Here is a 21,458-nt window from a genome sequence, read left to right as displayed (position 1 = left end):
CGATGCGCTCGGTAGCTCAGTTGCCGCATCGGTCCCTAACCTTGCTTGCCCTCTTGCCAGCTATATCGTCAAAATAAGCCAGCAGGGTCTCCGCGGCGAGCATGTCGATCTCGCCCAACGTGGGGTTCGAGGACTTGAAGACCTGCCCATTGAACAGGACGCGGACATAGAAGCCGCTGTCGCTGGGCGTTGTGGTGGCGGTGGGCGCAGGAATCGGGCTGTCTGTCGCTGTAGCCGTGGCCTGGAGATCCAAGCAGGAGCATGCCGAGTATATTTCCTCGACGTCGTCGCACTCGACGGGCCACGTCGGCAGGGATTCGGCCGTGTTGGAGCGCGTGAGGCTGGGGCACAGCGATCGGGCGGCTTCGGAGTGACGGATCATCTGGCGCAGGCAGTTGTTGTGGCTGCAGTCGGGCGCAACGACCGTCGACGTGGGCTTGGGCGGCTGAGCGCCGCCACCAGCCTTCTTCTTCTTGTAGAGCTCGAAAACGACCTCGGCGCCCATGCCAGGCCAGACCATCTCGTCAATCTGGAGCAAGCTCAGAAGGCGGGAGACGGAGCCGTCGTGGGCAATATTGTGGAAGTAGATGGTCTCGCGTTTGCCATCCATGACCTCGCGCAGGTGGACAGCCAGCTCGGCGACCCAGACGCCAAAGTTGGCTGAGGCGGCCGAGAACGAGTCGGGATGGTCGCGGTACATTTGGCTGTATTCCCAGTGACCGAGTCGGTACACAGCATCAGCCATCTCCTGGGTGATGCAGTCATCAATCTCCACGCCGTCGACGAGCTTGCAGGGGAGGGGTTTGCCATGGCACTGGCGCGAGGAAAGGTTGTCGAAATAAGGGTCGAAGGAGGCGTGGAAGTTGCCGCCGGCATCAACGCCCGAGATATCATCCAGGGCGCGATAGAGCTCCTCAGCCTCCTCAAGATGGCTCCTCCACTCGGGGTTGTTGTTCGACTTGATGTTGTTGAACACGTTCGCGCCCGTAGGGCAGCTATACTGGGGCTCGAGGCTGTCAATGTTGGTGGCCTGGACGTGGAGTGGGACATCTTCAGTGGTCCCCCACATGCCGTTGATGAGCATGCCCGCGACCTGGCTGGTGATGACATTGTTGGTCACGCGGTACTTGACCTTGTCGTCGAAGCTCTTGTCGCCCTTGGCCGGCAGGAATCCGAGCTCCTGGCCATAGACGCCGTACAGATCCGCGCCGTGCTGCCAGGAGTCATCCAAGCCGCCGGGCGTGATCTGCGGGAACTGGCAGCTGCCGATCCACCCGCTGGGGACGTAGGGATTCACGTCCGAGATGAAGCCCGCGCGATAGCCCTTGGCGGCATCGTGGCCATCAAAGGGGCGGCCGTAGAAGTACAGGCCCTGGTCGTCGCAGTTCCATTGATAGGGCTCGACTGGGAAGGCATTGGACGCGTAGGGCGTGCGCTTGTGGTGGCGATGAATCTACTCACAACGTTGATTAGGCCTTGCCTGCGTTTTTTCCTCCTTTCAAGAAGCGAAAGACAGCACTCACCAATTCGACATATTGCAGCTCAAACGCGTTCTTGTCCACCTTGACGTACTCCTTGGCCCTGACATGGGGCATGTTGCAGTAGTTGTATGTCCCGTACTTGTCGTCCGGTGTGTCGCTGCGATTGAAGATGAACCCATACGTGCCCTGTCCGTGAACGGCCGTTGTCAAGTTGTTCACGTTCGACTCTGCAGGCGCGTGCCATTCCTGCTTCACCGCCTGGACTCGCGTCGCCGCTAAGAGCGCGACGCCCACCACGGCGGTGGCGATCTTACTCGGGATGGGAGCCATGGGCGCAAGCGCGAGGGTGAGGGTCAGGATGGCGAGGATGGTGGTGGTTTTGGATTCGGCCTGGAGGAGGACAGGATGCATTTCAACTACTACCTAAGGTACGTTTATGTAGGTAGAAATGGCAATAGTCCGTATTACGTTTCATGGAACTAGCTGCACGTGTTTAGACTCGGACGAGTGAAAGGACCGGATCCAAAGTCAAAGATACCTGTCTGTCTGGTGGCTTCGAGACCCTAGCTACAAATTAATGTCGCGAATCCGATCGGGATGCGGCCTCTGGGAACGTGGAGGCGCGGAAGAGGCGCACGTGCCCCTGGCGAGAGGATTGGATGGTGCTACCTTACCTTTAGCTTCAGCCTGATTTACCCTTAAGTTCTTGATTAACCAACCGTGTTCCTGGCGTGTGGACCAAGACAGAGCAGTCTAACTTATCTTGGCAGCCCGACTACCGATATTGCCGTCGCGACTGGACCGAAGCTTACGGGGTACGATACCCATCTACACGTATCTGTCGAGCTCGCGTGTAACGAGACCTCATACTCCGTAGTCAGCGTCTAATTAGGGGTACAGTATGTAACTCAGCCTCGACGATACGACAGCATGTAGCATGTACGTACACACGGGCTTGTTAATTCTCCGAGCGTGCGGGCTCTTAAAATGCCCGTATGGACTGTTTAGCACTCCCTGTCACGTGCTTCGGATGTACATGTATGCATGCCTGTCTGGCGATCATCCTCTTACATTCGACATGATGATGGTGATCAAAGGATCCTAAGGTAACGCGTTGCGGCTGAAGCAAAGACCGGGTATCACAAGCATCACATCTCTCCTCCCAACCTCAACCCCTCCCTCTCCCCCGTCCTCTTCCACGTCCCCGTCCCCTTGTTCCACCTCGCCCTCGAGATGCTGGGGCAACACGAGGCGCTGCTTCAGCAGGGATGTCATCGTCATCGCTGGACTCGCTCTGTGTTTGTGCCTTTCCCAATTCGTCCTCAAAGTCAGACGCATCGCTGTGTTCACCAAGTCGAACCACGGTCCGGCCAGATGGCGCGAACACTCGGGACGAGGGTCCAGGGGGCGGAGGGCTTCGGTCGCTTTCGCTACCGCTTGCTCCTCCAGGAGGCGGAGGTGAAGCGTCAGTCTCCTCTCTGTCTTCGGTTCCGTCTCGTGCCCTTGACCCTCCCCCGCTGCTTACAGTCTGTCCAGGGCCTTGCGACTTAAGCGTACCAATCTTGAACTTCTTGCCCTTTAGCTTCATGCGTTCCTTCATCGACATAAACGCAGTCGGTGTCTCAGCTTCGACGGCAGGCTCAGCCACCTCCGATCTTCGAGGTCGGCCTCTGGGCCTGGTTCCCTTGACGGCCGTAGGCGTAGCGTCTTCTCCCGCACTCTCGACGGCCAGGCCACTTTCATTGTCCTCTTCATCGTCCTTGTCCGGAGGCGCAATTGGTTCTGACTTGCGAGGGCGGCCTCGACGGCGAGGACCCGGTGTCGAGCTTGGCATGGCTGCGGCTGGCGGCGAGGCGAAGGGGTCGTCGCTATCAACAGACACCGCGGCCGCTTCTGACTTGCGTGGACGTCCTCTGCGGCCCTTGCCATTCGAAACCTTGGGAGCCCGATATGAAGGCTCTTCTGCCTCGTCGTCTGTAGGCTCCTCGGTGTCTTCGTTAGATTCTTCCTCCTCGTTGACTCCTTGCCCAATCGTAGTGACGCCAGAACGCCTAGGCCTTGCACGTCGAGCCAGTTTGGTTTCAGAGGCCTTTGCGTCTTCAACCCCCGCCAACGCGCTACTTGGCAAGGTCGATTTGACGGCTCGGCCACTGCGTGTGTGCGACGTGACCGTTGGCTCTGGCGCTGTGGGAACAGCGGCAGCTGGCGCCGGCCTTGGGCCTGGGGGTCGACCTGGACCTGGGGGCCGTCCTGGTCCTCGTCGCACAACCTTCACACCATCAGCAGCCGGTGAGCCCTCGCCTGCAGATCCGTTCCCAGCGGAAACTCCGGTCTCGCCAAGCGCGCGCTTGAAGGCTTCCGATGCCAACTCGGCTGCGCTTTTGACCTGTGTGTTCCGGATAACAATGTCGTCCTCATCAAACGCATCGATCTCGGGCTCATCGAAGTCCGCGTAGGAATGCCGCGGCCTCGCGTGGCGGAGTTCAGGCTCGTTGGCGTCAAATACGGGGGCCGGCTGGCCTTTGGTCGACTCTTCTGCAGCCTCAAGACTCTCACGTGTCACCGGTGGCTGCCCTGACTCCAAGCCGTTACTAGGCTCCATAGGCGCCACAGGCGCAGATGCTTGCTGGTTGAACAAGGCAGGGTCCATGTTGGTATCATTCGCGTCGCCGTCGTTACCAGTCGGCGCGACACCGTCTTTCTCCGAGGTTCGGCGTCGTTTCTTCCATTTGCGCACAATGAACTCGGGATCCTCCTCATCCTGGCGAGCGCGCTTTTTCGCCGCACGTATCGATTTCTTCATAAACTCAGACTCGTCTGGCTGATCAAACTTGAGATCCTCGGCCGTCGGTACTTCGTAGTGATCAAACAAGATCTTCTCCGACGTCTCGTCCTTATCGAAATATCCCAATCCGATGCGCTGATGCATTAGTACAGGATCAGGATACGCAGACATATCCCTTTCCTCCCCATTCTGGAAGATAGCATCGTCACCAGTTGTTTCCGTGAAGGGCAGGGGAGCTTCCAGCTCCTCAGGACCCTCGGGAGCGTTTTCAGTACTCGTGAGGCCGGGCCCATCCTGCCCTTCGAAGACGTGTCGTTGGTCGCCATAGCCGTCCACAACTGCACCGTAGGCATGGCCATTCGTGACGTCTTGAGCCTCGTCACCGCCATCTTCCGTTGCGTCTTGCGCCTTGGCCGTGTCGGCTTGTTCACGGAGCCTCTGCATTCGTTTGCTGTCTTTGCTCCGGCTGTCCTCCCCTGCGGCCTTGAGCCAGCCTAGATTGTGCACACGGAAGTCAACCAGAGCCTCGATACTTCTATCGTCGGCAATCGCGCGTGTATCATGCCCCAAGGAAGTGTTCTTCGGCGTGTACGGATTCCCAATCCCTCGACGACGGCACTGCGCACAGCTGCATATGCCCAGGCACTTTGGGCACTGCCACTGTTCGTTCTCCATCACCTCCTGCGGCAGCATGTCGAATCCTCGGTATAGTACGCCGAAGCAGTATGCTTCCTTGCAATCAGGGTTGGTGCATTCCTGAACGCGGTAACTGTAATCCTTGTGGCAGCAGACGTGGCATTTGCGAATGTCGCCCTTTTTCTTCTTGCGCTTGTTCTTTTTCTTGGCTGCATTCTCTTCTCCCGCGTCTTGTTCAGAATCACTCGGCGTCTTTTCACGCTCCGGTTTCGTAATGTCCTTCCACGGACGACGCCTGAGGGCTTCCTGGCAGACTTGGGCCGCCGACTTTTTGCCCGCAAGCTGCTTCGCTACCTCGAGTGGCTGCGGGGAGGTTTCAAAGTCAATGTACCCGTCGTTGCGAATGACCATGGCGCGCCACGTCTCATAGTTGTCGACGAGATCGGACCACTGCCATTGCTCGCACCATTGTAGCTTTGACATGCAAAGGCACGACCTACCCATGGCATAGCACTCCATGCACACATCGTAAGCGTCCTCGTCACCTGTGATCAGCGTGCGAACGCAGTGTTTGCAGGTGAGGAACCGGTTGAAGATGTTTGACCGACAGTAAGAGCAGGTGACGCAAGAGTCGAACTCGAGGTACTCGACATCCTTTTCGGGGGTGGCAAACATTTCATTCACCAGGATCTCCTTGAATAGCCCCAACAACTCCTTGAAGTCCTCCGCCAGTTGTCGTGCCCGGGGTGAGTTTCTGACAATGTCCTGGCCGATGCCCAGGAAGTTCATCTGTGCCAACTCTGCTTGTTCTTCTAGGCTTTGGAGCTGCTGGTAGTATTTAGACAAGGTGAAGTAGACAATAGCCTTGTTCTTGTACTGCTCGTCGCGGCAGACCAGCCGAGCCTTAGGGAGAGCCTCGTGCAGCGCCAAGTCTAGAGTCTCGACCGTCGTGCGATTCCAGGCCACTTTCATGGTGCGCGTACCGCGGTTCCAGACCTGATGTGCGGCCAGGGGCGGAATGAGGATGAAGTCGCCGGGTTTCTGGTCGACAATGTAAACATCGAATGGCGCCTTCTTCCAAGCATTGATTTGGGCAAAGTGTTTTTCAATTTCGATATCGTGCCCTAGCATGGAGAGAAAGTACTCTCGGACGACCTCCCGATCTTTGCTTTCAGTCATGAACCATAACGAGCTTCCGGGCTTCTCGCCATCTGTATCGCCAGAAGCCTCAACCATAATGTTTTGACCCAGCGATGCACACATCTCCCTGTGAGCAGGGGTGTAGGTCCCTTCGTGGCCAATGTAGCACATCAGGTTCTGAGCTCGCATCTCTTCCGGTAAGCTAGACATGAGATCTCCAGCTGGTGCTACGGGCTGATCGGGTTTCATATCGTCGTCGTCATCGTCGTCATTTGTGTTTCGTTGATTGCCGTGGCCACTGACATTCTCGTTCAGGTAGAACAGGCTGGGATGGATGACCTTTTCCAGCGCGTCGCGCCATTCCCGAGGGCAGTCGATATCCTTGAGGTATAGGCGTTGACGGCGCTCGTCGCGGAAGTTGTCTGGCGTCCACTGGTTCGTGAGGAGTTTCATCGAACGGAGATAGTGCCCAGTAGTCATAGGCATGTCCGTGCTGGTACCAATGTCGCGAACATTCTCTTGCTTCTTGTCGTAATTGTCTTGGAGCCAGCGCGCACTGAACAGACCCTTAGGGAATGCCGTGTCCCAGCCCTCGACCACGAGAGGCTTCCCTCCCTCTATGACATGCATCTTGACCACCTTCTCAAACTCTTGTTGACCCAGATGGCGAATCTGGGTCCTTGACACTCGCTGGACCCATTTGAAATTGGGCGTTCGGTCGACTAGGCCGTACAGATCGAGGTCGGGAGGTATAGGGTCGAATTTGGCCTGGGGATGCAGAGATGTAGGCATCGTGAACGACCAGGGCGCACAAAGGCGCGCTCAAAGGCGCGCTCAAAGGCGCGCTCAAAGGCGCTGCTGGCCGCAGGTGCGTCGTGGAAACGGGACTCGCGGATCAGTGATCAGAAATATGGAGTGATTCAGCGACCCGCCCTCATCGATCTATCCCATTCATCGCGCGATGGGAAGAAAAGGCTGTGTGCCCTGTCAACGCGACGTACTTGTTGCTGGAGGGGTTGGGAAAGTTGCGACCAAGACGCGACATGGGCTGGAGGCTGAAATGCGCAGGCGATTGGAGGTTGCGGATACGGCAGGCGCGGTGCGGCGTTTGACAAAATTGCTGACTAATCTCATTTGAAAGCTTCATCCAACACCAACGACGCCAAACGTGTATTAATTAATGTCGTCGCAACCTAATTAATGTATGTTAAGGCACTTTAGGATTGGCTCTACTGATTCGCCGGAACAATATGAGACTTAAGAGAGTCTCTTTGAAGTAGAACGGCCCTCACCCCAAAAGCGTTGTGATCGTGAGCAAGGTCCCCGGCTTGTCACCATCCCTTAACTGACTTTGCGCAGGTGTTGATAGATGAGGCTGGGTAGGCTACCGGCCGCCACTTCGTTGGCAACTTGCCATCGTGGCTATGCGTCTCGAGCTGGACTTGGCCATGTACTACGCTCCAGGCTATCCGTACGGCCAATAATCAAAGTGCGGCAAAGCTGCGAGCAGCTCACAGCCTTCCATGAGGCCAAAAGTCACTTATCGCCTGCAATACAACAAGAGACAACTCAGCCCACGGCTGAGATCCCACCATACAGCCCTCAGACGACGGGGATATTGTCAATCATCCCAAAGTCGTGGGTGCCGTACGCTGAGTTGGTTCGGATAGACAAGCCAACGGGTACTTACTACCTCTTCTTTCCATGCCTCTTCTCAACATTCTTGGCAGCGCCAATGGCAGTACCCATGGCGACGCCGACCACGACTTTGGGCTACTCGGCTTTGTTCTTCACTGGAGCACTCATCATGCGAGGTGCTGGCTGCTCGATCAACGACCTTTGGGACCGAAACCTAGATCCCCATGTTACACGGACAAGGCATCGTCCAATTGCGCGCGGCGCCATCACTCCATTCAAGGGCTTGGTGTTTACTGGGTTCCAACTACTGGCTGGGTTGGGTGTCTTGGTCTCATTCCCGTTCCAATGCCTTTTCTATGGAATCCCCAGCTTGCTGTTCGTGGCTAGCTACCCTCTGGCGAAGCGCGTCACATACTACCCTCAGTTTGTGCTTGGACTGACGTTCTCATGGGGCGCTATCATGGGCTACCCAGCCCTTGGTATTGATCTGCTGTCCAACATGCCGGCGCTCACCTCAGCAGCATGCCTGTATGCCTCGTGCGTGTCATGGACGGTATTATATGACATGATCTATGCCCATATGGACATCAAGGATGACGCCAAGGTGGGCATCAAGAGCATTGCTCTGAAGCACGACGCGGATACCAAGAAGGTTCTCACTGGGCTTGCTACCGTCCAAGTCGGACTCCTGGCGGCAGCTGGGTTCGCCTCAGGGGCAGGGCCCCTTTTCTACGTCGGGAGCTGTGGTGGCGCTATTGCCACGCTCGGCATCATGATCAAAAGGGTCAACCTGAAGAGCGTCAAGGATTGCTGGTGGTGGTTTGTCAACGGATGCTGGATTACTGGTGGCACCATCGGCCTCGGCATGGGTGCCGATTACGTGCATCGTTATTCGACACGGGACCAAGAGATCGAGGGGGCTAATGCTGCCTGATGCAGCGTGTAAAAAGCCTTTGTACATCATCTGTAGCAACGATATTCAACCAATGACACATAATGTTACTTTTTGAGAGACTTGTTGATCTATTCTTTGAGATCCATCTCCCCAGGTCGAAAACCCTAACCTGTGATGCCGATGCAAGCAAAGCCGTTGTGACTCCTCATGCCCAAATTTGACGTCGCCTCGTATTGCCCAATAACAAGAAACAGATTCTTAAGTGCGGGGCTTCTCCTTCTTCTCCTTCCACAGCGCAAGCAGACCGACACCAGAAACCTTGACGACCTTGAAGCGCACACCGGGGATATCACCCTTGGCCTTGCCCTTGCGACCGAAACCAGCCAGGAGGACCTCGTCGTTCTCGTCCACGAAGTTCAAGCAACCGTCATTGGGGACTGTCCACAACGTTAGTATCGACATGGCCTCCACGCTCGTACTGTCTTCCACATACCGAAAGCGGTGACCTTCTTGCCGTTCTTGATGAGCTGCACACGCACACACTTGCGAATGGCAGAGTTAGGCTGCTTGGCCTCAACACCGACCTTCTCGAGGACGATGCCCTTGGCGTGGGAAGAGCCACCGAAGGGCGAGGACTTGTAGGCGGTACCGAGGGCACGACGCTTCCAGTGAAGATCAGCCCACTTCTGGTCCTTTCGGTTTGTTCGCAGCTTGCGCGCGGCGTTAAGACCACGGGGTTTGCCTCCAGCCATTTTTGCTTCGCCACGGGTTAGCTTCGTGAATTCGGTTGAGAGACGGTTGAGCTCAATGGGTTCGAGGGCGAGTGTCGACGGTACGGAGGGTAGACTCACCGGTTTAGTCGGGTATCGCGGCGATGGTTGGGTGGTAAGTCGTTGGCGGGTGACGGCGAAAAGTTGGGCTGATGCTTCCCGGAATTTCTTGGTAGGGTTTTTGCACCCTAGAGGGGAAAACGCTGGTTGTGGCCTTTGGATGTGCAGGGCCACGTGACTGGACGGACTGATCATTGACGGTGGAGTCGAGGAGCGGGTCAAGGTAGGTCCGTCCCCCGGCCATTCTTCATGTGGATACGCCAAGACACTCGATCGGGACATTAGCAAAGTGACGTGCGATCGCTGCCGACCAAATCACAAGTGTTCGCGGTACTACGCGATCACTGAACGGAGCTGACCTTCTGGCGCACCTTTTGCTCAAACAAAGCCCACCACTCTAGTGCCGGCTTTGATGGCTCAGCACACACGATCGCCGAGCAAATCGCAGCGCGATCCGCCGCCTTCTTTGTTCCTGCACCCCTCGCCATCCGCCTCTCATGTGTCGCTACCTGGTATCCTGGCGCCGGGCGCCTCCGCTCCAGGACCGAATCCCTTGACGCGGGAACGATCAAACCTTGATGTATACTCGGGGAGTCTGTCACCATCGACTGCCAATAGACCGCGGAGGGTTTTTAGAAGCGGCGAAAGTACAAGGAGCACTGATAGGACGGATGCCTTGTGGGCTGAAATGCAAGCTACCTTGGAAGAGGTAGAACTGTCAGCATCAGGAGGTACCCACGTGTTTGGGCCAGAGCATGACCGCAAACTAGGAGATCTACGTGCGGCGCAGATTGCTCTTGCACAGGCGTGGGCCCGAAGCGAAGCTGACGATGCGATCGAGACAATGTATCGAGACAGGGCTGGCTCAGCAGCTGGAGACGAAGTCCGCAACATGAAAGGGACAGTCGGCGATGCGTCCAAGTCGGCTGGTGGAGAGGGCACTGAGGCAGTAAAAAGCACAGCGCCATCTACCACTGGGGGCAAGTCCGATGCGAGCTCAGCAGGGGCAGATCGCTTGGGCGCGAGACTGGAAGAAGAGACTGAAGCAGACATACTGCTTGCGCGGAAGCGGCGCGAAGCCAACGATGAGTACTTTCAGAGGGTCAACAATGGAGTTGTCGACGTTGTGGCTAAGCTCGACGACGTGGCCAAAGCAATGCGCAGCATCGAACGAGAGAGCAAGGACGTGTGGGCGGAGAGCGAGGCAATGACCGGAAGCGTCAAGTCGTAAGGGGAGGGAGCGCTCAGCTTGTCACGATCATTCTTCTTTTTAGCGAGCATTGTAATTTGCATCTCTTCAGCAACAAGGCGTTTGGGCGCTGTCGTGTGGGGGTGCCTCTAATCATGTTGTATAAATGTCCGTAAGTCGATGAGATGCCACCCCGTATTCTGTAGCTCGCACCTTTTGCATTGGCCCTTCCACATGACGTGTTGAAAGCTCTCATCCGGCACACGGGTTTTAAGTTTAGAGACCCTCTACAGACTGCCACGTCAATTAGGAGCACCACGGGTGCCTTGGAGGCAGCCGCCGTGAAACGACAATGACCATGCGCAAGCAGGCAAAAGCACCACATCGCACAGTCCAGAAGAGGAATGTATGAATGTATGAGGAATTCAGGGTCTGACGATGGGCTTTCACTGGCTGGGCGATCGTCGCTCGACCCGGAGTGCTACCATTTTTGTCTCCTGCCCAAGATGGCAAGATGGCACTTGGATGGCGCTGCCCCGCCACTGGCGTCGCTGCTGGGGAGCCTGAGGTCATCTGCTCCCGTCCCGTCGGCATCAACCTCTAACACCAGCTCTGAGTCTCCTGTCATTGATTGAATCTCATGCGACTTCCCCCTGCCATCAAACATTTCCTGCATAAATATCGATCTGTCCCCATCTTCAGCGCCAACGTCACCAATCTCACACATACCTCTAATTTTCATCTCAAGCTACCCGAGTGACCCCTACTTTCAACATGCGTGTCTCTGGACTTCTCGCTGTGGCGCTCGCCGTCATTCCTGGTGTGCTCGGCAAGTCGGTCATCATTTACTTCGACGACAACAACACCCCCGATTCTATCGTCGACCAGGCGAAGAAGGACATTGTCAGTGCTGGTGGCAAAATCACCCACGTATACGCCATCATCAAGTACGTTCATCTCATTGTGCTATCTTACTTGGGCTTACAAGCGGTAGGGGCTTTGCTGCCGACGCGCCAGAGGAAGCGCTGCAATCTGTGCAGGCCTGGGGCAACGAGCACAAGATGCGTGTTGAAGCAGACCAAGAGGTTTCTATCAACAGCTAAACTTCACTAAAGACTTGCTCGTTTCATGAAGGCGTTTTGTTAGCTAAGATATGGCGTTATGATGATCACATGCTACGGAAGAGGCAACTGGGTAATGACCTTGCAAATTGCTGGCAATCACGCTCGCTAGAGGAGTTAGAGCGAGGTCTCTGGATTTATTTTGATAATTGCTGTTCCGACTTCCGAATGGTCATATGCAAGTGACAATGTTGTTCGTCTCGTCGGCAGCGCATGTTCCTTATTGACAGATGTCAGTCAGTACGGCTGACAGTAATTTGGACAGAGTGGAACGTAGCATGTATCACAAAGGGCACACGACGTACACCACTCTCCTGTGGGAGAATCACAGTAATAACCTGTTCTTGGCTTTCGGAAGCAATTCTCAGCCTTGTCCGTGAAGCAGAACAACGAGTACCCCATGGCGGGCTGGTCCCGGGTGGATCATGCACACTTGGCGGGTCGCAGCACGCGATGCGGACTCGGTGGACAGGAGGGGAACACCAGCTGAACAGCACCTGGGTTTCCCCATAACACAGCTACGAACCTTTACCACGATCAAGAACGAACATATGCTGTTCTTCGGGATGAGAGAACGCTTCTCCGAATAAGTTTACAGCTCGACATAAAAGCATCCTCATCTCTCGCTGCTCGACATGGTTCTACTTCATCATACCTACTTATCCCGTGGACCACGCGACGCGACTCTCGACCCTACTCAGTTGATCTATATTAGTTATTGACGGCAGCACTCGGCGAAATGGACAAGTCCACAGCAAAGGCGAGGCCGTCATTTAGCGAAGGCGCGCGGGTCGCGCTCCTGAAGACGGTCAACCGCATGTTTACCCTCGACCCCCCTATCGACAGCCTGGACGACCTTCACAACGGCCTTGTCCTAGGCAAGGTCCTCCACGAGCTTGATCCCGAATTCGACCCGTCGCATCTAGAGAAGGACCAAACAGTTCCTCTCTTGACAAACAAGCGCAATATACAGTCGGTCTACAAGGGACTCTTCCGTTTCATCCGTCGCAAGGTCCCGGAGCTGAGCTTCCAAGCCTCCAAATTCGATTATCATGCCATCGCCGAAAGCCCTGACGCGCAAGGCATCAGCCAGGTAAGTCGCCCCAACAGCCTAGCCTTCCAGACCGTGGAAGAGCGAAGGAAGCAGCGCGAAGCAGAGCTAACATTTCACGTGGAACAGTTGCTCGCCGTCATCGTTTGCACTGCAGCTTTTGGCCCTAACCGACAGCAATATGTTCCAAGAATACAGCATCTCGACCAGAAGGCGCAAGGGGAGCTTATGCATATACTGCAAGTCGTGCAGATGGAGATGGCAGATGCCAAGGGAGCAGCGGATGATACGGACGAAGCTGTGGACGATGTGTTGGAGGCGCGCGACATTGACCTCTTGGTGGAAGAGCAGAACGCCGCTCTTCGACAGCAACTAGACACTACCAAAAAGCAGCTGTCCGACTACATTACGCGACTCGAAAAGCTCCACCAAAGCCACAGCGAACTTCAGTACGAGAAGGACAAGAACGACCGCGAACTCGATCTTCTCCGCAAGGCCACCCGAGATGGAGCTAGCAATGCAGACACAGTCAAGGCTCTCGAGGCTCGGGTTCACGAGCAAATGGAGATCATTGCTGATTACGAAGAGACTATGCGAGAGGATGCCAAAGTCAAGGCTCATCTTGAATCTGAAGTTCAACGTCTCACCAATAGAGCTGCATTGGCCGAATCTCTCCAGGATCAGGTGGCCGAGTGGAAGCACAAGGCTGAGGAATTCGAGAAAAAGGCCAACACGGCTGACCGATACAAGCAGAAGCTTGAACAGCACCAAGGCGATGCCAAGGAACTCTCCAACCTCAAATATGAGCGCGCAGAACTGCAGGACGAAATTCAACGTCTGACCGGCGAGATACTTCGCAGCCAACGCGTACACAAGGCCGACGCCGAGTTGAGCACACTAATCTCCCAGTCTGAACAAGCTGTGTGGGACGAGCGCAACGCCAAGAACTTGCTGCGGCAAGACCTGGAACACGCCCTCACGGAGAATGCACAACTACAAGCCCTCCGCGACCAAGATGAGGTCATCATCAAGGAGTTGAATGACCGGCTCCAAGGTGGAGAAGGCTCCTCGATGCACCAGGGTGGCGATGCTGGCATGAGTCTCGAGGATGAGCTGAACGATGCCAACGACGGTGCTCCTGCAGCCGACTTCTCTCTGGCGAATGCACGCCTCAAGGCAGAGAATGAGGTTTTGAAGAGGACCGTCGCCTCAAAGGGGGATACCACCATCTTGCAGCGCGACTTGGACGTTATGACTGCACACAGGGACCGACTACAAGCCAAGACGAATGACGACTTTGAGAAGATTGCGATCCTCAATGCACAGGTCGAGGCCGTGTTGAACAACCTGACAGGCGAAGGGTTAGTCAAAACCATCAACGAGATGCTGGCTGATGGCCCAATGCATGTGCTAAATTGTACATATTACAGGGACAAGGCTTTTGCTGAGCTTCGTCAAGCCGACCTGGAGAAAGCGGACAAGCTCGAGAAGGCACAAAAGCGCATTGAAGCACTCGAGCAGCAGGCCGCTGACCAGGCCCGCGAGCTCGTCACGCTCCGAACCGATTTGGAAGCCGTGGACAAGGATGCGGCCCAAGCCCTGGAGGACATTAAGCACGCCGACGAGATCGTATCAGCATCTCTGAAATCGGAACTTGACCGGTTGCGCGAGAAACTTGGTATCGTGACTGCTGACAACGACGCGCAGAAGAGCCAGCTCATTGAAGCGCTCCTGGCCAAGGACCGACTCTCCAAGGCTGCTGAAGGCAAGACTCTGGACGAGATTATGGCCACTGACCCCGACCTGGCTGCAGCCGCCAAGAAGGAGACGGAGAAGATCGAGAAGCTCCGGGCTCGCTTGGTTGAACGGAATGAGGTGAGTGGCGAACGTTCCCTGACATCTCTCAACGATGAAATGCCTCCCGAGGCGTGGCCAACCTATGTCATGGTTCACCACGAGCGCCCAGGGCTATCGCCCGACAAGCGTCGCAGCATGGGTGGCTTTGGAAATGCGCATGGCCTTGACCGTACTCGCGGTCCACCCATGCCAGCGTTTGGCAGCGACTGCTCGCCGCCGCGCCCACGCCCGATGAGCCTCCCCTGGCCACGTGCGCCCCGAATGAGCCTTGAGCACCAAGTGGTGCCCGGCCACACCCAGTTCCCTATTTTATGTGTCAATGGTGGTGCCGGCAAAGTTGCTGTGGCTAGACCTGAGTCCCCATCCAAGAAGAAGAAGAAGGATGGGCTGTTCAAGCGAGCGTTCAACCGCCCCTTTAGCTTCAGCAGGAAGAAGAGCCAGACTTAGAGAGAGAGAAGGTAGTCTTGGAATGGTGTCATTAACAGAGTGTGCAGCAACTTGAAAAGTCGGAGCTGGAGCGTGTCGACCTCCAACGTAAGCTCAAAGCTGCACTGGGAGGGGATCTAGCGGCGGAGCAAAAGGTATGTTTTCTTGATTCCGCATTTCATTCAGCATATTTTACCATATTCCCCTTTCCCGTTCGGTGATTTGAATGAATGTTAATCTTTTACATCTCCAGGCTGCTCTTGAGAAGACGATCAAGAACCTCCAGAGAGAGAATGCGTTGATGGCGACGGCGTGGTTTGACCTCACCGGCCGCATCCAGAGCAATCTCGTCGTACTTCAGAGACGCCACGATGCGCCCAAAAGTTGGCTGAACAAGCAGCGGCAGATGGTTAACGGTCAGTTGCGCCGCCGCGACTCGCTCTATCTCTACTGAACTGACTTTGTCAGCTACCCCGAGGAGATAGGAGCTCACGACATGATCTCATCATGAGTGAGGCTCTGGGTCTTCGTGTCCCCTTGTCGACGGCGGCGTGGGCCATACTGCCTCTTTGCCTGCCCGCTTTGTTCGGCCAACGGGGCGAACCCTTCCTATTGTTACACACGTATATATTGAATCATATGCATAGCCAAGAGGCGGAATACCCGGGGCAGACGCATTGGAGAGAGGCAGCGTTGATTTAGCCTAGCATCACAACGGAGTCAAGAGGGCGGGCCGGTCGTTCCAAGTTTCATTTGTCCACGATGCGCCATATAATACCAACAATAGACAGGAAGAGGATAGAATAAGAGGATGCTAGTTTCATGGTCTCGGCTAAGTTTGACAATGTGGTACATGCATGCGTCAGTACATCTCGTCACAGCGACGTGATGACCGTAGCTGTCGGCTTTCTGCCCTTCTTGCTTAGTTCGAGCCAGTGATGCGGCTCAGGATCGTCGAACCGTGACCCTTGCTCTGCCCAGCCTCCACAATCTGCAGCATGTTCTTCCACACCTGTCCGGGCTCTTGGCTGGCATCCAAGCCCTTCCAGATGCCGGTCTTCTGGTAGTAATGCACAACCGGCGCGGTCTGCTGGTGATAGACAGCCAGGCGCTTCTGCAGAGCCTCGGCGTTGTCGTCGGAGCGCTGGATAAGGGGCTCGCCGGTGACGTCGTCCTTCATGGCCTCCTTGGGAGGATTGAAGGTGCGGTGGTACGAGCGGCCAGAGGCCGGGTGGACGAGGCGGCCAGTGATACGCTCGACGAGGAGGGAGTCGTCGATCTGCAGCTCAACAGCGTGGTGCAGGTTCTTGTTGCGCTGGCGGAGCATGGCGTCGAGACCCTCGGCCTGAGGCACGGTTCGGGGGAAACCATCGAGGATGAAGCTAGAAACTGTCAGTACCGTCGCGATTGTCGTGGCGCGTGAGAAGATACGTACCCGCCGAGGCACTCCTTGTTGTTGTTGAGCTCCTCCTTGATCATGCCGATCATGATGTCGTCGCTGACCAGACCGCCCTGGTCCATGATCTTCTTCGCCTCGCGCCCGAGGGGCGTCTTCTTCGCAACCTGGGAACGCAGCATGTCGCCGGTGGCCTGGAAAGATGTCAGAACACTGCCATTGCGACTGAGCGACAGTGGTACGTACAAGGTGGCAGCAGGAAAATCGCTCCTTGAGCTTGGGGGCTTGGGTTCCCTTGCCTGCGAGACTTGTCAGCATGCATCGGCAAAGAGTCAATCGCAAGACTGCGTACCAGCGCCAGGAGGGCCGATCAAGATCATGCGAATCTCCTCGGTCGAGGGCGAAGCGCCGGTACCGCGCTGTTCGAGACGCTTGATGCGCGACTCGAGGCCGGTGACCACATCCTTCAGATGCTTAAGCTCATCCTCGACGATGCCCATGATGCCGGTGGAACGAGGTCAATTGACACAGCAAGGAAGACCTGAGAAAGGATTCGACGCGTGGGGAGAGTATGGGGGGCGGTGGGCGTAGAGAGAAAGGAAAAGCAGAAAAGCCGAGAGGCAGGTTTCGAGATCGGAGGATGGAGTTGACGGAAACCAGGCGTGGAGCTTGCCCGGCCGTGGAAATGGTGGCGGCTTGTGATTGGGCGCGGATGTACTCGCGTTGCTTGCTGGACGGGCGGAATGTTATGAGCAAGGGATGGTTTAATCAACTGAGATTCACTTGTGAGGTCTTGGTCATTCAATTCTGACATGTAGTATCCATAGCTTTTGCCGACACTTGTCTTGTTGCCGCCGAGCTAATTAGGAGCAGCCTGAACTGAAGCATCTGCATATCCGTCCGTCCGTCCGCCGGTCCACGTTTCCGCTGCCACGCGCCGAGGTTGGAACCTGCATTTGCCAGGGAACAACGTCCGTGAGCGTCTCTGCGTGTGATGTGTCCAATTGAAGCAGTGGCCACGTCATTTGCTTACAGATTAACTCTAATGGGGCCTGGAGAAGGCTATCAAGCCGAAAACATGTCCTACCACTTCGATATGTCTATTCTCATAAATGAGAGGTGCACTGCGACTTGCAATCTGATGATGTCAAGCGAGCTGTGATCAAGCCACACTGTGGCGCATCACGTGACTGTACGTGGGGCTCAAGCTCTGGTTGCTGGAGCTCTAGCGTCAACTGCATCACCGAAGGCAGCCTCCAGTGTACGTAGGGCGGGCGATCAGATCAGCAAACGACTTTCTTGAGACAACCGCCAGCAACACCATCACATAGCTTCTACACATTTCACCGAGCGCAAGGGGCACAGACCCCATCACGTCTTTGAGATGCCTACCACCACAGCAGAAACCCTTTCCCTCGTCACTCGAAACGTCTCTGTCGCACCTCTCGTGCTGCTGAGCGCCGTCGACCACTACAACAGAACCACGCAGAACCAGATCAAGTCACGAAGAGTCGTCGGTGTTCTACTGGGCCAAAACGATGGGAAGAACGTTAGGGTGTCAAACAGCTTTGCTGGTGGGTGCCCATCATCCCGCTACTATCCGATCCACGCTGACCTCGACAACAGTGCCGTTCGAGGAGGATGAGAAGGACCCTTCAGTGTGGTTCTTGGACCACAACTACGTCGAGAACATGAACGACATGTTCAAGAAGATCAACGCTCGCGAGAAGTTAATAGGCTGGTATCATTCCGGCCCCAAGCTGCGCGCCTCCGATCTCCAAATCAACGAGATGTTCAAACGATACACGCCCAATCCACTCCTGGTCATTATTGACGTCCAGCCGAAGGAGTCAGGTGTGCCCACGGACGCATACTTTGCGGTCGATGAGATCAAGGATGTAAGTTCTTGAAGAGCTGTGCGATACGTGACAGCCACTGACAGCGACAGGATGGCACGACCACCGCGAGGACGTTTGTCCACACCCCTTCGATTATCGAGGCCGAGGAAGCAGAGGAAATTGGCGTCGAGCATCTATTACGAGACATCCGAGACGTAGCCGTCGGCACACTGTCGACTCGAGTCACCAACCAACTGCAATCGCTGCAGGGTCTACACTTGCGCCTTCGCGACATTGGCGCCTACCTTCAAAAGGTCCTCGATGGCGACCTGCCCGTGAACCACGCCATCCTCGGGAACCTACAAGATGTCTTCAACCTGCTTCCCAACCTCTTCACGCCGGAAGCAACAGGCAAGGCAGGGTCTGGCGAGCTGTCGAATGCTCTCAGCGTCAAGACCAACGATCAGCTCATGGCCATCTACCTCAGCAGCTTGATCCGCGCCATCGCCGCATTCCACGACTTGATTGAGAACAAGATTCAGAACAGGCAATCGGCGGAGGAGAAGGAGGCCAAGAAGGACGAGGCGGCGAACAAGGACGAGAAGAAGGAGGCAGCGGAAGCGAACGGGGACAGCAAGGAGGCGACCCCCAAGGACAAGGAAAAGGACAAGGAGAGCAAGGACAAGAAGAAATGATGACAAACTTAGAAGAAGGGCACAGTGCCTGCCTGACTGTACAGTGGGAGCATATCAGCCTAGATTATTATACGCCTGCTATGATACCCGCAAACTGTTCCTTTGACATTTCCTTGTGTTCGATGTAGGCCCCGAGAATAGTCTCCCACCTCTCTGCGAGAAGACAGGCGAGCAAGTGCTTGCAGCAGGGCACATCCTCCCCTCTCCCGGCAAGGCCGTCAAAGCTGACGCCACCAAATGACCAGTCTAGCTCTGCCTGCTCTACACCGCCGCTGTCGTCTATGCTGACCGGGAATGCGTCAAAGGCAAAGCTCGCACAAGAGCAGTTCCAAATGTGCGTCTCGACCAAGTAGCTTTTTGCAGTGGAAGAGTGGGCGTCACGGGTGCGCCGGGTGGCAAGCGTTGTAGCGAGAGACTTGACGATGAATGCCTTCTTTTCCACCCCGTTCCCCAGTGGTGTGCTGATCACAGACACCAGTCGGCGGTCAAGAAGGTCGAGGGCTGGTAGTAGAAGACTCGGGAACAGGACGTGTAGCGTGAGGAGCAGCTCTTGCCGATTGACGGGCAGACGCTTGGCCTCGCCGCCAGATTCGAGGCTGGAGGCAGCCAATGATGATGTGGTCGTAATGGAGTTCAGCAGGGTTGTGAGGAACTGGCGATGAGAGGGCAACGTTGACATTGTGCGGCGCAGAGGTGAAGTTGATGATGTACATTATTTGATTGCACTATGGCTCACAGGCAGATTTACAAATGGGTCTAATCTAATAATCTAACATTGGCGCGCGCACACCAACTCATCTACCTACACCCACTCCTTGGGCTCCTTGAGCACATCCACCAACCTCTGCTCCCGACTCTTGGGTTCTGGCTCGTGCATGTACTTCCACGTGGCCGTCAGCGGCAACGACATGAGAATACTTTCCACCCTCGAGCCAGGCGTGTTCAGCCCAAACGCCGTCCCGCGGTCGTGGACGAGGTTGAACTCGACGTATTTGCCACGGCGAATCTGCTGCCAGTCCTTCTCCTTCTCGGTAAAGGGCATGTCCTTGCGCTTCTCGAGGATGGGGAGGTAGGATGGCAGGAATGACTTGAGACAGTCTTGAATAAAGGCAAACGTGTTCTCCTGGTCGTGCGACGCCTCATCGAGGTCGTCAAAGAAGATGCCACCGATACCGCGGCATTCCTCACGGTGCTTGTTGTAGAAGTACTCGTCGCACCACTGTTTGAACTCGGGGTAGAATTCCTTGTTGTGCTTGTCGCACGCTTCCTTGAGTGTCTTGTGGAAATGGATCGCGTCCTCATCGAACAGGTACGAGGGCGTCAGATCGCTGCCACCGCCGAACCACCAGGCCTGCGAGGTACCGTCTGGGTTGGCCGTCTCAAAGTACCGGTAGTTGAGGTGCACCGTCGGCGCCATTGGGTTGTGCGGGTGCAGCACGAGGCTCAAGCCGGCAGCGAAAAAGTCCAGTGAGTTGACGGTGGGATCCAGGCTCTTGTGGTTCGCACGCATCTTCTCAATCGCAGGCTTGGGGAGCGAGCCGTACACGACGCTGACGCCCACGCCAGCCTTCTCAAAGACGTTGCCGTCCTGGAGAACGCAGGTGATGCCACCGCCGCCATTCTTGCGGTCCCACTCATCCTTGCGAAACTTTTTGCCGTCTATCTTCTCGAGCGCTTGCACAATGACCTGTTGCTGCTCCTTGATGAAGCGTTCCATCCGTAGGCGCATGGGCGAGTCGTCGCTGATCGCAGCTTCGCGCTTCTTCTGGGCATCTTTCTCGGCAAGGGTCGAGGCGTCGAGGCCGACGGGGTTTGATTTGATCTACAGCAACACCAAGGTCAGTTCGGTTCCTTCAAGAGTGGGCATCCAGCGTGCGCATACGTTGTGGTAGGCCAGCGGAGCGGCAACACCCAGAACAGCCGCTGCGCCGATCAAGGAGAGATGCCAGGAACTGCGAGAAGACTGACGCGGGCTGGCCTTTGTCGATAGCGACCTTGGCGAGCCCCATTGGCGTGTGACAGAGTGCGTCGGCAGCTGACGAAGTTGCGCCGCGAGACGTTGTGCCTGTCGTCTCGCAGCCATGGTGACGGTTTTCGCGGTAGGAATGGTGGACGTATCGGCCAATGAGGACTGGGAATGTAAGATGCTATATAGAGCAACTGGTAAGGACGCCTCTTGTCGTCATATGGTCAAATTTTGGGAATGGGAATCGAGGGTCTAAAAAAACAAAACTTACGATTTGACGGTTGGAATCGGGGACGTTTCCATAGGCCGCCGAGGCGCGAACTGCCGTCCGGCCTCCAGTCCCTTACCTGACAGCCGACGTCGGCCACGCGCTTCCATATCGCACCACGCATCATGCGATGTCTAGGGCGTGATCGACTTATCAAGACAGCTTCTTTGAGTGCGAGAACATAATCCACATCGAATCGGACCGTCATCCGAGGATTCTACACTTGCACGGTGTCTGCTTGGGCGA

General features: G+C 55.9%; 10 protein-coding genes across 10 annotated transcripts; 4 read left to right on the top strand and 6 right to left on the bottom strand.

The window, feature by feature from the left end:
* Positions 1-16: 16 nt before the first annotated feature.
* Positions 17-1,892, bottom strand: F5Z01DRAFT_679624 (histidine phosphatase superfamily; the record flags this gene model as incomplete). The annotated part of the gene is made up of 3 exons (XM_046265545.1): positions 17-1,453; positions 1,524-1,756; positions 1,796-1,892. The coding sequence occupies 3 exons, from the start codon at positions 1,890-1,892 to the stop codon at positions 17-19; spliced, it is 1,767 nt and encodes a 588-aa protein (XP_046121575.1).
* A 757-nt stretch (positions 1,893-2,649) lies between these two features.
* Positions 2,650-6,834, bottom strand: F5Z01DRAFT_616207 (uncharacterized protein; the record flags this gene model as incomplete). Its single annotated transcript, XM_046260898.1, has 3 exons — positions 2,650-3,307; positions 3,362-3,623; positions 3,720-6,834. The coding sequence occupies 3 exons, from the start codon at positions 6,832-6,834 to the stop codon at positions 2,650-2,652; spliced, it is 4,035 nt and encodes a 1,344-aa protein (XP_046121574.1).
* A 353-nt stretch (positions 6,835-7,187) lies between these two features.
* On the top strand, positions 7,188-8,671 carry F5Z01DRAFT_646612 (putative para-hydroxybenzoate-polyprenyltransferase Coq2). Its single transcript, XM_046262917.1, has one exon. The coding sequence runs from the start codon at positions 7,412-7,414 to the stop codon at positions 8,612-8,614; it is 1,203 nt and encodes a 400-aa protein (XP_046121573.1). The 5' UTR covers positions 7,188-7,411; the 3' UTR covers positions 8,615-8,671.
* On the bottom strand, positions 8,672-9,524 carry F5Z01DRAFT_734037 (40S ribosomal protein S23). Its single transcript, XM_046266752.1, has 2 exons — positions 9,069-9,524; positions 8,672-9,012 (listed from the first exon to the last, which is right to left on the bottom strand). Exons 1-2 carry the CDS (start codon positions 9,325-9,327, stop codon positions 8,834-8,836), a joined length of 438 nt encoding a protein of 145 aa, XP_046121572.1. The 5' UTR covers positions 9,328-9,524; the 3' UTR covers positions 8,672-8,833.
* A 166-nt stretch (positions 9,525-9,690) lies between these two features.
* F5Z01DRAFT_408631 (uncharacterized protein) lies at positions 9,691-10,856 on the top strand. The gene has a single exon (XM_046259527.1). It carries the CDS (start codon positions 9,818-9,820, stop codon positions 10,634-10,636), a length of 819 nt encoding a protein of 272 aa, XP_046121571.1. The 5' UTR covers positions 9,691-9,817; the 3' UTR covers positions 10,637-10,856.
* A 1,598-nt stretch (positions 10,857-12,454) lies between these two features.
* F5Z01DRAFT_616727 (uncharacterized protein) lies at positions 12,455-15,503 on the top strand (the record flags this gene model as incomplete). The annotated part of the gene is made up of 5 exons (XM_046260929.1): positions 12,455-12,808; positions 12,896-14,127; positions 14,197-14,641; positions 15,118-15,204; positions 15,303-15,503. The coding sequence occupies 5 exons, from the start codon at positions 12,455-12,457 to the stop codon at positions 15,501-15,503; spliced, it is 2,319 nt and encodes a 772-aa protein (XP_046121570.1).
* Positions 15,504-15,860: 357 nt separating this feature from the next.
* On the bottom strand, positions 15,861-17,317 carry F5Z01DRAFT_646596 (adenylate kinase). The gene is made up of 4 exons (XM_046262916.1): positions 16,798-17,317; positions 16,692-16,744; positions 16,485-16,639; positions 15,861-16,431 (listed from the first exon to the last, which is right to left on the bottom strand). The coding sequence occupies exons 1-4, from the start codon at positions 16,943-16,945 to the stop codon at positions 15,972-15,974; spliced, it is 816 nt and encodes a 271-aa protein (XP_046121569.1). The 5' UTR covers positions 16,946-17,317; the 3' UTR covers positions 15,861-15,971.
* A 31-nt stretch (positions 17,318-17,348) lies between these two features.
* On the top strand, positions 17,349-18,978 carry F5Z01DRAFT_694951 (maintenance of mitochondrial structure and function-domain-containing protein; the record flags this gene model as incomplete). The annotated part of the gene is made up of 3 exons (XM_046266250.1): positions 17,349-18,019; positions 18,072-18,343; positions 18,394-18,978. The coding sequence occupies exons 1-3, from the start codon at positions 17,830-17,832 to the stop codon at positions 18,976-18,978; spliced, it is 1,047 nt and encodes a 348-aa protein (XP_046121568.1). The 5' UTR covers positions 17,349-17,829.
* A 67-nt stretch (positions 18,979-19,045) lies between these two features.
* F5Z01DRAFT_734032 (uncharacterized protein) lies at positions 19,046-19,671 on the bottom strand (the record flags this gene model as incomplete). Its single annotated transcript, XM_046266751.1, has 1 exon — positions 19,046-19,671. The coding sequence occupies exon 1, from the start codon at positions 19,655-19,657 to the stop codon at positions 19,046-19,048; it is 612 nt and encodes a 203-aa protein (XP_046121567.1). The 5' UTR covers positions 19,658-19,671.
* Positions 19,672-19,780: 109 nt separating this feature from the next.
* Positions 19,781-21,061, bottom strand: F5Z01DRAFT_679617 (Coproporphyrinogen III oxidase; the record flags this gene model as incomplete). Its single annotated transcript, XM_046265544.1, has 2 exons — positions 19,781-20,800; positions 20,861-21,061. The coding sequence occupies 2 exons, from the start codon at positions 21,059-21,061 to the stop codon at positions 19,781-19,783; spliced, it is 1,221 nt and encodes a 406-aa protein (XP_046121566.1).
* Between the last annotated feature and the right edge of the window lie 397 nt (positions 21,062-21,458).

Source organism: Emericellopsis atlantica, assembly GCF_019669845.1.
Source record: "Emericellopsis atlantica unplaced genomic scaffold F5Z01scaffold_4, whole genome shotgun sequence".
In the NCBI taxonomy this organism is placed as follows: Eukaryota; Fungi; Ascomycota; class Sordariomycetes; order Hypocreales; family Bionectriaceae; genus Emericellopsis; species Emericellopsis atlantica.
This window is presented reverse-complemented; position numbering and strand designations above follow the sequence as displayed.

Excerpts from the sequence above, each read along its gene's own strand:
- F5Z01DRAFT_646612 (XM_046262917.1), top strand. The coding sequence starts at position 7,412 with ATGAGGCTGGGTAGGCTACCGGCCGCCACTTCGTTGGCAACTTGCCAT.
- F5Z01DRAFT_734037 (XM_046266752.1), bottom strand. The coding sequence starts at position 9,327 with ATGGCTGGAGGCAAACCCCGTGGTCTTAACGCCGCGCGCAAGCTGCGA. Across the intron at positions 9,013-9,068 it reads CAAGAAGGTCACCGCTTTCG|TCCCCAATGACGGTTGCTTG; the intron begins GTATGTGGAAGA and ends CGTTGTGGACAG.
- F5Z01DRAFT_408631 (XM_046259527.1), top strand. The coding sequence starts at position 9,818 with ATGGCTCAGCACACACGATCGCCGAGCAAATCGCAGCGCGATCCGCCG.
- F5Z01DRAFT_646596 (XM_046262916.1), bottom strand. The coding sequence starts at position 16,945 with ATGGGCATCGTCGAGGATGAGCTTAAGCATCTGAAGGATGTGGTCACC. Across the intron at positions 16,745-16,797 it reads GATCGGCCCTCCTGGCGCTG|GCAAGGGAACCCAAGCCCCC; the intron begins GTACGCAGTCTT and ends CAAGTCTCGCAG. Across the intron at positions 16,640-16,691 it reads GATTTTCCTGCTGCCACCTT|GCCACCGGCGACATGCTGCG; the intron begins GTACGTACCACT and ends ACATCTTTCCAG.